At 53.1% G+C, this 15213-nt stretch overlaps 2 protein-coding genes across 5 annotated transcripts in view; both read right to left on the reverse strand.

Annotated features, from left to right (window-relative positions):
- Window positions 1–626: 626 nt before the first annotated feature.
- Smim1 (small integral membrane protein 1 (Vel blood group)) lies at window positions 627–3544 on the reverse strand. Of its 4 annotated transcripts, XM_029476641.1 has the most exons (6): window positions 3227–3327; window positions 2835–2951; window positions 2086–2216; window positions 1417–1700; window positions 1038–1167; window positions 627–794 (listed from the first exon to the last, which is right to left on the reverse strand). In XM_029476641.1, exons 5-6 carry the CDS (start codon window positions 1145–1147, stop codon window positions 668–670), a joined length of 237 nt encoding a protein of 78 aa, XP_029332501.1. In that variant the 5' UTR covers window positions 1148–1167; window positions 1417–1700; window positions 2086–2216; window positions 2835–2951; window positions 3227–3327; the 3' UTR covers window positions 627–667. The 4 variants fall into 4 exon arrangements, with proteins under 4 accessions (XP_029332501.1, XP_029332502.1, XP_021015818.1 ...); XM_029476642.1 differs by lacking the exon at window positions 2086–2216; XM_021160159.2 differs by lacking the exons at window positions 1417–1700; window positions 2086–2216 and having other exon boundaries at window positions 3227–3544.
- A 336-nt stretch (window positions 3545–3880) lies between these two features.
- The window catches only part of Ccdc27 (coiled-coil domain containing 27), a 15578-nt gene continuing 4245 nt past the window's right edge, over window positions 3881–15213 (reverse strand). Inside the window, exons 5-12 of the mRNA XM_021160590.2 lie at window positions 14920–15099; window positions 14069–14161; window positions 13356–13770; window positions 13037–13167; window positions 10464–10541; window positions 9989–10201; window positions 5297–5401; window positions 3881–4168 (exon numbers count right to left, since the gene is read on the reverse strand). Coding sequence (XP_021016249.1) covers window positions 4046–4168; window positions 5297–5401; window positions 9989–10201; window positions 10464–10541; window positions 13037–13167; window positions 13356–13770; window positions 14069–14161; window positions 14920–15099 — 1338 coding nt within the window. The 3' untranslated portion in view covers window positions 3881–4045. The remainder of the gene's footprint in view (window positions 4169–5296; window positions 5402–9988; window positions 10202–10463; window positions 10542–13036; window positions 13168–13355; window positions 13771–14068; window positions 14162–14919; window positions 15100–15213) is intronic.

Below are 15213 nucleotides of genomic sequence, written 5' to 3' on the forward strand. Positions count from 1 at the left end.
CATGCCTGGCTGGGCAGTGCTAGTGGAGACAGTCTGTCACCCACTGTTCCTTCAGCAGTGATTTGTCTACAGTCTCTAAGGAGTGGGGGCTGGTGGGGAGGCAGCCGGCAGGGCACACAGCTTCTCTCCGGGCCATCCCTGAGGTGGTAAGCCCCTGTTCCCTGCACAGAAAGATCTGAGGCCCTGTCTGTGTGCCCTGGAAAAAATAGGAGCCACAGTCGTTATTCAGGGCCCATCCTGCACAACCAGGAATCTGGAAGGCCAAAGGACCAGGAGCCCTGCCCACAGGGAGAAGCTCACCCCTGAGGGCTGCCAAGCACCCCTCTGCACAGACCGCCCCTCACCCCAACCTCAGCTAGGGGTGGGCCTAGGCCCTAGGCTGGGGAAGATCAAGCATTGGCCAAAGGAATCGGGGCACCCTGGGCACAGAGCCCAACCTGGGGGGGGGGGGCTGGAGCTCAGCCTAGTCTCCAGCCTGTGTGACTCTGGGGTGGCTGCCTGGGCTGGGGTTTCAGTCTTGGATCTACCCTGTGTACTGGAGATGGGGAGCCATGTTGACAGTGCACACTGGCATCTTCATATGCCCTGGGGTCTGTATGGAGGAGTGTCTGCACAAATGGCCTGTGTACATGGGAGGGAATCCCCAGGGCTGGGAGTGGGGCAGCATTTATTTGCACTTGTGCACGTAGTAGCCAGTGATGTAGCCCAGGATGAAGATGATCCAGAAGAGGGCCACTCCACCCAGCACCTTCATGGCTATCCCCAGCTTGCCAGAGCACAGCTTCTGGGAGATCCTAGAATAAGAACAGCCAGTGAGCCCACACCAACGATACGGGGAGGTTCCCGAGTGGACACGGGTGGGGAAGCAGCAGGCTAGATCAGGAAAAGATGGGCAGAGGTAGACCTGAGTGCTCTGCTAGAGGTGGGAGTTACCTATCTGCTCAAAGGTAATGCCCAGCGCCGTGGGCACCTGGGCAGGCTGGGCTTGAACAAAGCTGGTCAGATCAGTGGGAGCTGCTGGCCTGTTGGGACTGTACCTCCTATAGCATGAGGCCTCTTCCGAGCTGGACATGGCGGTCATGCTGACTTCATCCCGGCTGCTGCTGTCCCACCTGCTGTAGTGAACACCACTCTCCTGGGACTGCATGCTGTAGGCTTGAGGTGGAGCTACAGCATTCAGAGTGGAGATAAGGCAGGTATCAGACCAGACTCACAGAAGTTGCTGATTGGGGAGGGTCTGACTGGAAGGAGGGGAAGGGATTTACCACGATAACCAGAAACTAGCTCAGGGTCACATCAGAAGAACCTGATAAGGAATTCCAGCCCAGGGAGGCAGGGTGGTGGCCAGCCCTGACCCTCGGGAATGTAAGTAAGCCTCTGCATTTACAACTGGGGCCTCTGAGGGGGCTCTCCTACCTCCTATTTATCAGGGGAGACAGCCAGTGCAGCCTTCAGAGACCAGGAAAGTGTAGCTGCCAACAACCTGATAACCGTCTTCCTCCCCAGCCCTACAGATAAGGCCTGGAGTTGCTCTCCAGAGAGGCTGGCAAGGGGAGGGATGAGCAGTGGCTGGTGTCTGGTACGGCCAGCCCAGCCAGCCAGGGAGGAGGCCCCACAGCAGCTGTCCTCAGCCCCTCCTCCACCTGCTGCTTCTGAGAGGAGTCAGACAGGGCTTCTGTGGGTGCAGGGGCTCCAGAGGGCTGTAGATGGGCAGGAAATAGAGACACACGAGTGCCCAGAACAGAAAGGTTCCTAGCACCAAACCATCCCTGACTCCCCCAGGGCCAGCCAGCCCGGGAAAAGAACAGACACAGTGACATCACTGCCATGCATGGTTGCTCCTACCTACTGCCAACAGGCTTATAGTGGACACTAACATGTCATTTACCCTCTGACCTCTCCTGTTACCTCGTGTTTACCTAAAGGGAACAGGGCACATACTAGAAGTACAGGCTGTGAGATACAGATAAAGTTAGGTACTGGGTACCCAATGTTCCCTTGTGGCACCCAGCTCCAGGACCCGGACCCTGTCTCCCAGCAGCTGGGGCAATGGGGATACAGCCCGTCCTACATAACCCTGTGTACCTGAAGGTACAGCAGGCTACTGGGCTGCAGGAAATGACTCCAGAACCTCAGGATGCTCGGCTGAATGGGAAGAGGAAGGGCACCATCTTAACAGCCACTCGTGTCTTCTGGTGGAGCCTCTGACTGACAGCCTGAGGTGACAGAGTGTTGCTGGAGTGTGGGTGGGCTGTTGTTTCAGAAAGAATCTGCCAGCTGCTTGCACAGGGCTGTCCCTTCCTCCTGCCAGCCACGTTAGGCTGAGACAGGTTAAAGATCCCAATCCCCCTTTACCATGTCACCAGTTGTGGGCAAAGTGCTATCTACAGTGGAATGTGGGGAGAGGGAACTTGCTTTCCCCAAATTAAGAGTGGCCACCTCTTTCCTGCCTGTGTGATGGCTGGAGCTGCTACACCCACATATGCAGTCTAAATATCCGTGCAACACTCGCCTCAATAGGGCTGTCTAAATCTACAGCAAAACCTGCCCACTTGTAGACTTTGGGGTATGAAGAGAGTCTTCCCAGTTTGTTCAAGCCTGAGGTGGTAGGATTCTGTTATTTGCAGACTATCTTTGGCTGGGCAGGCCACAAGATAGCAGTGAGCTCTTTGGGCCAGGCTCGTCTAGGCTTCCTTCACTGTAACCTGTTATAGACGCAGTCGGAAGGGCCTACAAGGTCCTTTCAAACACAGAGTGTCCCCTGGAGGGAATCCAACATGCAGCTGCTCATTAAACCGGTTTACCCACGGAGCACCTCTGAGACCCCAACTTACAAAGGCGCGTCGGAAGCCTCCAGTGCTCAGGAAGGCTGTCAGGGTCTGTTCAATGGATCCCACCTTTCCCCAGCAGGGCAAACCAGGATGTTGAGAGGTAAGGTTGGTGCTTCGAGCCTTAAATAAAGAAAACAGTGGCGGAGAGAGGAGCAGTCAGCTAGAAGAAAGGAAAAAACTGGCCCCAAGGGTGATCCTCCCCCCCAGGAGCTGAGTCGGCAGTTCCAGGCCTGACAGCCTTGTGTGGTTAGGCCTCCCTAACCCTTCCCAGTCTGGAATTCTCCGGCCAGGGAAGCTCTGGCCCCGGAGGACATGGAGTGGTGGGGCGTGCTGCCAGGCCCACCTCCCTGGGCTGTGCGGGAGGGAAGCCACGGTCTCTGCCGAGTGCGACTCACCTGTGCCTCTTGCAAGGGCCGCCCGCAAGCCAGGGAAGCTTCTCCAGCCCCCCTGGGGTGACGGGGGCGGGGCCGAGGCCGGGGAGGGGGCAGGATCTGAAGGGCGGGGCCAAGGGAGAGAGGCCAGCCTGGGAAGCCTGCAGTCACAGTCGCCAAGGAAGTCTAGTCTAGATGAGGAGGGGCGGACCCCCCTCGGACTTTTCCCAGCCTGCTGCAGAACCGTACAAGCCATCCCAGACGCCTGCAGAGGGCGCCAGTTCCTTCCCAGCCTCGCAGAGCCGGACTGGAGCTCAGGCTCAGTTCCGTGCTCCCAGGTAGAGCCTGGTTACACTCCAGATGGAAGACAGAGATGGCCCCTTTGAACTGGTGGCACCCAGTGCAGGGGAGTTGCAGTAGCAGAAGAGCGGGTGCGCAAGATGTGGATGAAGAGCCAGCCGGTGAGTGAGCTCTCTACTGAGCAGAGCACGTGGTACAGACTTCATGACCCACAGGAGCCCAAGGATTGGGAAGATGTTCTCTGCAGCTCTACCGCCTCCTGCCTCCCACCCTTTCTCCATCTTCCAAAGGGGCCCCGGTAGCAAGAGCATGCCCCAGCATAAGTTTGGATCTGAAGAGCATGGAGGCACCCAGCCTCTGACCCAGGGGAGGGTGCAGTGGGAGGGGACATGACCTGGGTGGTTCAGGTGCAGAGAATGAGGTCCTGTAGGTACCAGAGAAGATGAGACGGTGGCCAACTCTAAGGTTTAATTATCTATCACAGAACTATCCACATAGACTGGCTTCGCCAGCAGGGTCCTGATCTCAGCTGGGCATGCTGTATCACTTGGATGCCATCTTCTTGATCTTGCCGGGCAGGGAGACATCTGACTGCTGTAGTGGGGGCACCTTCACGCCCTTTTGCTTCAGCTGACTGTAGAAGTCACTCCTCTCCGAGATGATCCTCTGAACAAGAAACATAGTCAGTGGGTGATTTCTCAGATCTGCACGGAGGTCTCCCATCCCCACTCCCCAGGACTTGCTGCAGCAGGCAAGAGCAAACCCATATCAAAACAAAGACAGAGATCTCTGCCTCTGAAGTGTGTGTCCCTGCCAGGGCTGTGATGCCACGGGAGGCAGGGTGGAAGGTGACAATGTGCTTGTCCCAGGAGTAGGCTTGTGTCTAACCTTCACTATAAACCCACCCCTTTGGTCAATACGGCACTGAAGGAATATGCCTTAGATGCCTACAGACCAGAAAGCTGTCTGGTCTCGTGCAGAAGGGCCATCTGGTCCCTCCCCAGCTTGTCCTCACTCCTAGCAGAAAGAGTTATGGGACCTCAGGCATCTACTCCGTCCTATCCCCAGGGTCCTACTCCTCAGAGGTAGCCGTGACTCAGGCTCGCTCTCCATGAGCTACAGGGAAATGCCATCATGTTGGGCTCACAGGGCAATATAACAGAAGGCCTAGACCTTGGGAACAGATTGGCTGCTAGTGAGATGCGACCCTATGTCACATGTGGTCACAACCAGAGCAGCCTGGTACCTCAATGATCCCAGGGCTCTGGTGGTGCCCAATACCTTCAGGGTAGGCATGCCTATCCCTTAAAAAAAAAAAAAAAGACCTACAGTTTAGAGAAATGCACAGTCCTAGGATTAGCCCCCAAGGGCTGGTGGACAGTGCTGCAGCCCCAGACCTGTCCAAAGCTTCTGCCTTGGGGGTCCATAGGAGTTGGCAAGGCTGAGGCCAAGAGGGAGGAGTCTGTGCCAGGACTCTGGCCCAGCAGCTTCTATAGAGAAGACTCTACCAAGGAAGCTGAGCTGGCCAGACAACTTCCAGAATACAGGCAGCCAGTCCCTCTCCTTGTGCAAGGATGAGGGTTAGGGTAGCTGAGTGCCCCTCCTCCATGAGGCTGTATCTCAGGTTCTACAACTCCATGTTACAGCTATCCCCAGGGATAGCCTGGTCTCAAGGAGTGTCCTGGGGTTACAGTGCATGGAAGGCATTGGCAGGATGAGAGCTGGGTTTCCATGAGTCCAAGCCTCCCCTCTTCCCTCAGCCTCAGGTGGTAAACACAGCTTGACTCCCCTCACCTGCAGGGATTCCAGGATGTAGCTATCAGAGAGTTCCATGGACAAGTTCTTGTTCCCACTGACACTGAAGACCGCCTGGATGATCTTATTTCTTAGCTTCTCATACTGTGAACAAAGGTGAAAGGCACCCCGCTGCTACCGAGAAAGATGCCTGGCCCTGCTACAGTAAGCCTGCAGGCCAGGAAAGTATTTCTTGCTTCTGCGTGCCATGGCTGGAAGTGGGACTTGCCTAAGAGTTAGAATGTTCTGGATCAAATCCCGGTTCCTTGGGTGGCCCCGCACCGAAGCACAAAAGCTTTAGCATACCAACTTGCTTATTTTTATGTTCTTAAACTAAACAAGTGTGTGTGTGTGTGTGTGTGTGTGTGTGTGTGTGTGTGTGCGCGCAGGCCTCTTACATGCTAATGAGGGAAGCTCTCCACCACTGAGATATATTCCCAGCCCTGTACATGGCTGTAAAATATCATCACAGCTGGAGCGATGGCTCCATGACTAAGAGCACATGCTGCTCTTGCAGAGGACTTGAGTTCTGTTCCCAGCACCTAACAGGACTCACTGCTGCCAGTATCTCCAGCTCCAGGAGACCTGATGCCCTCTTCTGGCTCTTTGAAGGCACAGACTCAAAATACTGTAAAAAAATAAATAAATAAAAGTGGTATACACTTCAGTTTCTAGATGCCACTGAAGACCTCAGCCTCTTTTGTTTGTTTGTTTGTTTGTTTGTTTGTTTTGCTTAGTGTTATATGTATGGGAGTTTTGCCTGAGTGCTATGTCTGTACACCAAATGCATGCAATGCTCACAGAGGCCAGAAGAGGGCATCAGATCCCATGGGACTGAAGTTATTTGGTAATTGTAACGTAACTGCCTGTGTGGGTGCTGGGAATTGAACCCATGTACTCTGGAAGAGCAGCCAGTGCTCTTAATGGCTGAGCTAACACTCCAGCCCCATCTCAGCCTCTTTAACAATTTGCCCCATCCTGTCTCTAGAAACTATCAATTGTTTAGACAAATCTCTTTCATCTATTACACACACGCACACATGCACACACGCACACACGCATCCATTAAACCTTGACAATAAAAAAGTAGCCAGTGAGACAGCGCATCAGGTAAAGGTACTTGCTGTTGTGGCTGATGGATGATCTGAGTTCAATATTTGAGACCTACATAGTGGAAGGAGGGAACCAACTCCTAAAAATTAGCCTCTGACCTACACACATCCACGTGCTCAAGTGTGCCTAGACACAAGAGAAAGGAGGAGACAGACAGAGATTAAGGAAACATATGATACAAATTTTAAAATAAAATAAGGACTGGATTCCAAGCCAGGCGTGGTAGCGCACACCTTTGATCCCAGCACTTGGGAGGCAGAGACAGGCGGATTTCTGAGTTCGAGGCCAGCCTGGTCTACAAAGTGAGTTCCAGGACAGCCAGGGCTACACAGAGAAACCCTGTCTTGAAAAACAAACAAAAACAAAAACAAAAAAAACTGGATTCCATTCTGGTAAAGTACTTGCTTAGAGTGCACAACACCCTAGGTCTCACCTTTGACCAAAGAAAATTAGAAACCAAATCTAATAAAAATGGTACAGGGTGTACAGGACTCCTAAAGCCTGCTTTCTGCTCCCCACTCAGCACCTTCCCCCTGGCCCACCAGGACACTCTCCAGGAAGCTGGTAGGTGGTTCTGAGTGCTCTGATCCTGACTGTGGGCATTTGACCCTTCTCCCTTCCCTTCTGGGACGAGGCCCCCATGCTGTGAACCAGCTCCCAGAAGTCACTCTAGGGGTCACCCTGCGCATGTTTTAGGCTTTGGTGCTTGTCAATATCCTTGAGCTTAGGTCTGGTCATCCAGCCAGCATCCAAGGGCAAGGCAATCACATGCCCAGGGGTAAAATCTTCTAACCTGTACCCCAGTATTCCTCAGACGGAGACCATCCCAGCCATGGATACAAGACAGCCCTCTCACACTGTATCTGAACACACACACACACACACCCTGTAATACAGAAACACTCAAGGGGAGCCAGAGAGCGCTTACATTACCTAGAGCTCCGTACATGGCTACTTCCTAGGCTACCTCCTCAGCAGGGCCAAGTGAAAAGGGTCTTCCTTCTAATGTTGCTGTTGATAACAAGGTCTTTTTTTTTTTTTTTTGGAAAGATTTGCCTGTTTTTATTGCATGTCCGTGAGAGTGTTGCCACCCTGTCTGTGTGCCACAAACTAGTGCCGTCTGAGGCCAGAAGAGGGTGTTGGGCCCCCTGGAATTGGAGTGACGAATGCTTGTGCACCACTGTGTGGGTCACCTGAAAGAGCAGACAACCCCTGAGCCATCTCTGCAGCCTCCAGAGACAGGGTCTGATGTAGCCCAGGCTGATCCACAACTCCCTGGGTAGCTGAGGCTAACCTGGAACTCTGGATTGTTTGCCTCCACTGTCCTTCCGGGTTTTCTTGGGTGCCCACCCCACGTCAAGCGTCAGGTAAGGTTCCCAAGGAACCCAGAACACTGCAGGCTCAAATTTTGTTGCAGAGTTGTTGCCTCTGGTCAGGAGGTAGCAGTCGCCTGGGGTATCCAGCCTCAGTTTCCTTCCCCCCAGGAGCCTCACCTATCAGCACCTGACTCAGAATTTTGTCAACCCAACATTACAGTCTCTACCAAGTCCACACACACTGGCAAATGATACAAGACACATCTTCTCTAGGCTAGTGCTGTCCATAGGACCACAATGGAACCAGAAGCAGTTTCCTAACAGGCACCAGCTGGCCAGGAGGGATGACCGGAGCAGGATAGAGGACAGAGATGGATCAGGCTACCCACCCTCATACCCTGGTGGATGAGAGGGAGAGATCTGTCTAAAGCCTGTACCTGCATGCACGCAGCCTTCCGTTTTGCTTCATTCTGGAATGAGATCAGCTCTGAACTGAGCCCGAGTCCCTCATAAACACCTCTCTGTGCTGGGCTTAGGGCACTGCAGCGGCTCAAGATAGCAAGATCTGGGCCCAGTTCACCTGCAAGCAGGTCTGGATTTTCTGACCTCTCCCCTCCAACTCCTCCCTCTAGTGGGGAAAGGAATATTTCCGCCACCCTCAAGGTTCAGGGAACAATCAAGGAGGAAGGGTGGAAGGGATGTGGGAGTCAGAGGATGGGGAAGAGAGCTGGGAAGCATTCCCCTAGACATGAACGGAATTACGTACATGAACACGTGGCAGCCGTGGACACGTGCACAAGATCAAACCAGCCAAACACTCTACCATAGACTATGACAGGCGAGGTGGCTCAGCAGTTAAGAGCCTGTCATACTCCTGCAGAGGGCCTGAGTTCAAGTCTGTCTAGTTACTTTTACTATCGTGGCAATGAGACTGTGACCAAGGCAAGGTATAAAAGAAAGGGCTCATTTGACCGTGGGGTTTACAGAGCTGACGTCCATGGTGGTGAGGCATATATACAGAAGATCTTACATCTTGACCCATTGTGTAGGAGGCAGAGCAGGAGACACTAGGGATGGTATGAGTCTTTTGAAACCTCAAAACCCATCATCTTCCAACAAGGCCACACTCCCTGACCCTTCCCAAACAAGTTCCATCAACTGGGGACCAGGTCTGAAAACATGAACTCATGAGGGCCAATCTTATTCCAACTACCACAGATTACAAGATCTCAGCACCCATGTGGGAAGGGGCACTTTATATCCAGTTCCACAGGCATCTGAAGCATCTAGCCTCTGCAGGCATCTGCACTCACATGTACCGATGCACACACACACACATATACACATACATACATAGACACACACACACAGACACACACACAGACACACACACATATATACATACACAGACACACACACAGACATACACACATATACACACACACACACACAGACATACACAGACATACACAGACACACACAGACACACACACATACACACATACATACATATACACACATACATACACACAGACACACACACAGAGACATACACACACACATAAACACACAGACACACTCACATACATATACATACACACACATATACACATACACACATACATACGCACACATACCCATACATACACACACACAGAGACACATACAGATAAACACACAGACATACTCACATACATATACATACACACATACACACACACATACGCACACATACCCATACACACACATACATACACACACACACACACACACACACACACACACACACACAGAGGATTTCCTTTTTAATTCCAGCGTGGAGCAGAATGGGCTCTGGAGCTCCCCCTGACTCCAGCCCAGGAGCTAGGCAGTTAGCAACAGGTTGTTCATGCCCTGGTGTGTGAATCCGCAGCCATTCACATATGGCAGTACCAAATTAACTGAGTAGGTTATAAAAATCAATTTAGAAAAGAGAAAAGCAGGATGGAAGGATATACTTAGGGGCAGGAGGGAGGTGGCAGGATGGGGGCCAGACATGGACACAATTACGCTTCCAACCGCCTCTTTCTCTAGCTGACCTCAAGGCCCGCTTTCTCCATAAACAGCACTGGCCCTTGCCCTCTGTGTTTCCATAATGTTCCCTGAGCCTTCACTCCCTCCCCCCAGCACTTGCCAAACAACTCTACACTGCAGCTGTGATCGGAAGCATGATGAGCCAGAGCCCTTGTCTGCTGGGCACATGGTCTGTGAGGGTGGGTATTACCCTGGCCTGGGTGGCCTCCAGGACCACATGAGTTTGTTGCTCTGTCTGTTGGATGATCTCATTACGTGTCTGTAGGTCATCATGCAAATCCTTCCACCGCCTCAGGTGGTCCTTGTTGGTGTTAACCTGATCTTCCAGCTCTTTGGTTTGGGTGTTCAGCTCTTTAATAGTCTGCTCACTGCTGACGAGATCCATCTTCAAGTCTGCAACTTGCTGGAGAGAACCGGGAGAGGCAGAGCATTAGTGGTCCTTACCACTTCTTCCCAAAAGGTGGAGGCAATGAACCTCGGGTTCCTGCAACCCAGCCCATCTGCTGCCAGACCCCCACAGTGGGTCTGTTGAGTGAGGCGCAGCCTGGATGAAGCGACCCAACTCAACTGTGCAGATGTTCCAGCCTTATCTTGTCCATGATGGTAGACCAGCCCACAAGAAAGGTAGCCCTCCCCAGCCTTCAGCGACGCCCAAAAGCCCTCACCTGTCGGAGGACCAGGTTTTCCTTCTCAATGAGTCCCATTATCTCCTGATGCTTCTTTTCCTCCCGGAGGTTGGAGAACTGCAGGGCAGACAGTGGAGTCAGCCTGGATCCCAGGCCCAGGGCAGATAAAGCACAGACACCCGATCTGCCTCCCTGGCCCTCCCAGGAATGAACACTGTAGGGTTCTGCCAGAGAAATGTGGAAGAGGAGAGAGGGCCCACGGACACAGGAAGCAGAACATTGGATGGCGCCCTACGTCACAGAGCTAAGAAAGCCAGACTGTTCACAGGGAAGCCAAAGACAGTACTGGTCACACTCAGTGTCCTGTAAATGTCAGAGAGGAACGGCAGTCAGCGGCCTGCTGTTACAGGAAGTTAAGAGCCTTGTGTGCTGAGTTGTGGACACTCTCAGCCTCCTGCCTGCAGGCCCAGAACCCAAGCAAGATCCTTTACTCATAACGAAGACACTCTTGCAGGTCCCTAGCTTTCAAGGAACCTTCACTACCACAAAGACTAGATGAGATTGTACGGGAGTTCAAGCAACCACTCTGCCAGGACCACAACATAGTCACCTGCACAGTCCCAGGTAGCAGGCAGCCTGGGGCAGCAAGTTTAACAGAAATAGAGACCATGTTGGTCTGTGGGTGTGGCTGTAGGGAGACTGTCTTGATGATTAATTTATTTGGGAAGGGCCACGCCTGAAAGTAGATGGCTCCCTTCCCTGGCTGGGGCTCTGGACTGTGCAGGAACAAACACTGTTCTCTGAGCACTAAGCATGCTAGCATTCATCCTCTCTGCTCTCGACTGTGGGTTTTAGCTGCTTCTGGCTCCAGCCTTGACTTCGCTGCCACGAGGGACTGTGAACTGGATTCGCTCATCTGTTGAGGGAAAATGAACCGTTGGTCCCCAAGCTGCTTTCTGTCAGGAGGTTGTGTCAGAGCAACAGAGAAGAGACTAGAACAAAGACGTGCACAGCAAATGCAAACAAAGACTCTAGGACACAGGCCACAAGTCCTGAAGGCCACGGAGTGCCTCTACGGTGTGTGACGACACAGCAGGCTAACAAGGGACAAGTCAACGGGAGAGAAAGGGCTCCGTTCTATCTAAGGAGCCATGCTCCAGTGAGATGGATAACACAAAGTGGACTTCTTCTTTCTTTTCTTCTTTTAAAATTATTTTTGTCTTTTTTTGGGGGGCTGGGGGCGAGGTCACAAGGCAAGCAGATGTGGAAAAACTGGGAAGGGATTGGAATTGGGATGCATGAGATGAAACTCCCAATGTTAGGGGAAAAATAGGGGCTGGAGAGATGGCTCATTGGTTAAGGGCTCTGGCTGCTCTTCCAGACGACTGGGGTTCAATCCCCAGCACCCACATGGCAATTTACAACTATCCGTATTCCAATTCCAGGGGAGCTGACACCTTGGCACAGACACACATACAGGCAAAACACGAGTCAATACTGCAACAACAACAATAATAATAGCAACAATAGCAGCGATAAAGGAACAACTCTGCAGTTCCAGGACATCCTGGACAGAGGCAGAAGCTCACAGCTTCCCAACAAACAGCCTTCAAGACACAGGATTTTTGACCTTGGGCTTCTCACCAGCAGGTCTGTAAGCTACAAGAGCAATTCCCTCACCTTCGGAGCAAGGTGGGATAAGGGTCTCCCAACTGGGCTCCACCTGACGCTTATCAGTGTGCAGAATCAAGGCATTTTCAGGTAGCGAGTATTCCCGAAGCTTTAAAGACATACTTCCTTTCAAAAGAGAAGAAAACCGAACTTCCTCTAAATATTCTATGCAGAAACATCAGGCTATCATCGAGAAAGAGAAGGCCCTGCGTACAGAAGCTCAGTATCAGGACACGGGCCTCACAGATACACGAGTGTTTGTTTAGTGAAACTCATGAACAGCTGCAAGGATGTGCACACACAAGGCCCTCGCCCACGTTGGGATAAGATGATGCGAGGAAGGCAAAGGGTGAGGAGAGGGACTCCTGCCCGTGCAAGGCAGGTGAGGAACCAGGGAAAGAGGCAGACATTCACTGATGACTCAGTGACGATGATGACTCTTTGAGGAGCCTTATCTGATGCCTCAGTGGAGTTTCCTGAAGAATTGGCTAGAAAACTTAGAAGCCGTTGTTGTGGGAGGGGGTATATGAGAGGGAGGCATTTGTGGAGTAGCTTGGTGGGTAGGAAACACCTATCAATTCATCACATGTTTTACTTTGGGTATTGATAACAGAAGCGTGAGTGAGCCCCATAGCTAAGCATCCTCTAAAAGTGGCTAGTTAGCCCCGACACTCAGGGACCAGCAAATGTTTAGTAAGTGACCGGGGTTACCATGGCACAGGACAAAGGGACACATATTCTAGACCAAAGAACATCGGGGCCGTGGTTGTCCATAAACGCAGGTAGGAATCTTGGCTCTGCTGTCACCAGCTGGTGCCCTGAGCGTGGAATCTTTGTTCCTAAGGAAAGCCATGCTCCCCGAACTGCTGGGCCTACTGGGTTCTGCTGGCTGTGCTCCCTGAGACAGGCCAGTACGGCTGCTGAGCGCATGCGCACACCACCTTGTCTGTCATGTCTTGTAGCTGCTGCTTCCGTTCCCGGAGCTCCTTCTCCAGCAGCTCGTTCTCCGTGGTGACCTTCCGCAGCTGAGACTCTTGGAAGTCAGTTTGCCGCTGCAAAGATGTGATGGTCCCTAAGAGTAGAGGAGCAGACGGGCAGGGCCAGAGAGGGAGGACCTGGCTCTGAGTGGCTTGTCTGAATGACTGGTCGCCCTTCTTGATGCAGCTCCTGGTGGAGAGGAAGCTGCATCCCCTGCTTCTCTTGAGAAGTTGGCAGGCCTGAGCACCCACACCCCACCACATCAGGCCCCTTGTCCCCTACCTGTAGCCAGAGAATATCTGGACCTAGTGAATTCCAGCTCACTCTGGAAGTCCATCAACATCCGTTCGTACTCCTCCAGCTGAGCCATCAGCTCCTCCTCAAAAGACTCCGTCATGGAGTAGGACCTCTTGGGGTGACATTCCTCCTCCTCCCGCAGCTCCCATGATGCCTCTTCCTCATCCACCGATCTCTCTCCCTCCTCAGTTCCTTTTGCTTCGTCACCCTCCTCCTCCTCTTCCTCCTCCTCCTCGGGGCCCACCTCCAGCCGAGTCTCGGTCTTGCTCTGGCTGGCCCTGCTCAGCTTGGCACCTGCAGCCTCCTCGGGTGGCCCCTCAGAGCTCTTTTCCTCTACGGCGCTTCCTGGTTCCATGTGCAGCTCCTTGCTACTCTCCGCCATGCTATATTCCTCCTGCATCTGGGGGTGGGGGTTGGGGCAGAGAGAAAAGGGTGGTGGACACAGATGCCCCCACGTACGGGGGATAGGGGTGGGGGAGGTACCTACTCTAGGAAGCAACCCAGTTCGTTTATCTCCTCCTATCAGGACACAACCGACCAGTGCTCTTGGTGGGGAGGGGCATTGAGCTCATCCACTGCCCTCATCTGCACTTGGGGTGGGGAGTGGGGCACCACAGACCGGGCTGGGGCCACCTAGCACCCGTCCTCCCCTAGCAGGATCGGAGAGTGAAAGCCTGGAGCTCCGGCTGGCTCCACACCTGCATCCAGTGTTGTAGCTCATCCTCTTCTTTGTATATGGTCTTCAGCACACTCATCCTCCCCAGCTTCAGGGGCGTCTCAAAGGACCGGTCCTATCAGATGCAGCTGTGAACCTCAGACTCTCCAGGTGAGGTCCCCCCTCCTCCCATCCTCTCATAGAAGAGCATCTGTCTAACTACAGAGGGGCCACCTGAGGAGGCTGTACCTGCTGAACTCGGCCCAGCCAGAGCAAGACTGGGACTCTGCTGGAGGTGGGCCCTGAGAAGGAGGAGGAGGAGGAGGAGGAGGAGGGAAAAAAAAAGGAACTGAGGAGGAAGAGATATTGGTAGATGAGGAAGAGGAATCATGGTTGCTGAGGAAGGAGGGAGGATGAAGAAGTGGCACTCTCCAGAAAAGCAAGGCAAAGGTCTGTGGAGGAGCAGCCCTGGGGGCACAGCAGGGCTCTGGGTCCCACCAGATCAGTTTTCAGCATGCACTTGACACCATGATCATTTGTGGCTCCCCTGGCTGGCCTGTCCTCTCATGCCTGCATTAGAGCCCTTGCTGGGGTGGGGAAGCAGTCCTGTTTGTTCTGCCTCAGGTATCTGCGTGGGCAGTTTCTCCCGAGGTTCCCAGGCACTATCCAGGAGCTCCAGTCTCCTCCCTGCCCCCACTTCATGCCTGCTTCCACCTAAGTGCAGTCATCAGGTATGAGCGATATCAAGTCTCAGACCAATCAAGAGTCCATTCCTGACCACATGGACCTGCCTCGCCCAGCCCTCAGCCGAGACCTGAACGGACAGAGGCAGCAGAGCCCTCTGCTCTTGGGGACACCTCAGTGCTTCTCCAGGCCATGTGCCAGAAGGCTCACCATCCTGATGGAAGCTGAAGAGGTTTCTGTGCCTTTGCCTCTGAGCAGGTTCTTCAGCTGCTTCTTCAGGGCCTCCTTCTCCTTCTGGAGCGTCAGGATCTCCTGATCTTTCTTCTGCATCTGGCTCTCCATCTCGGAGAAACGCTGGAGCTCTTCTCCCATCAGGAGCAGAGAGTGATCCTGAACGGAAAGGGATCAACTCGGGATGTCCAAGACCAAGTTCTCAGCACAGGGATTTATCTGTCCCTAGAGGGACAGAAGGGAGGAAGAGAGGGAGGGAGGGAGGGAGGGAGG

Source organism: Mus caroli, chromosome 4, assembly GCF_900094665.2.
Source record: "Mus caroli chromosome 4, CAROLI_EIJ_v1.1, whole genome shotgun sequence".
Classification (NCBI taxonomy): Eukaryota; Metazoa; Chordata; class Mammalia; order Rodentia; family Muridae; genus Mus; species Mus caroli.

Bases quoted from the DNA above. Each gene is read 5' to 3' on its own strand.
- Smim1 (XM_021160159.2), bottom strand. From the start codon at position 1,147: ATGCAGTCCCAGGAGAGTGGTGTTCACTACAGCAGGTGGGACAGCAGC. The intron at 795-1,037 runs GTACAGTCCCAA...TTCTTATTCTAG, and splicing joins GAGGCCTCATGCTATAGGAG to GATCTCCCAGAAGCTGTGCT.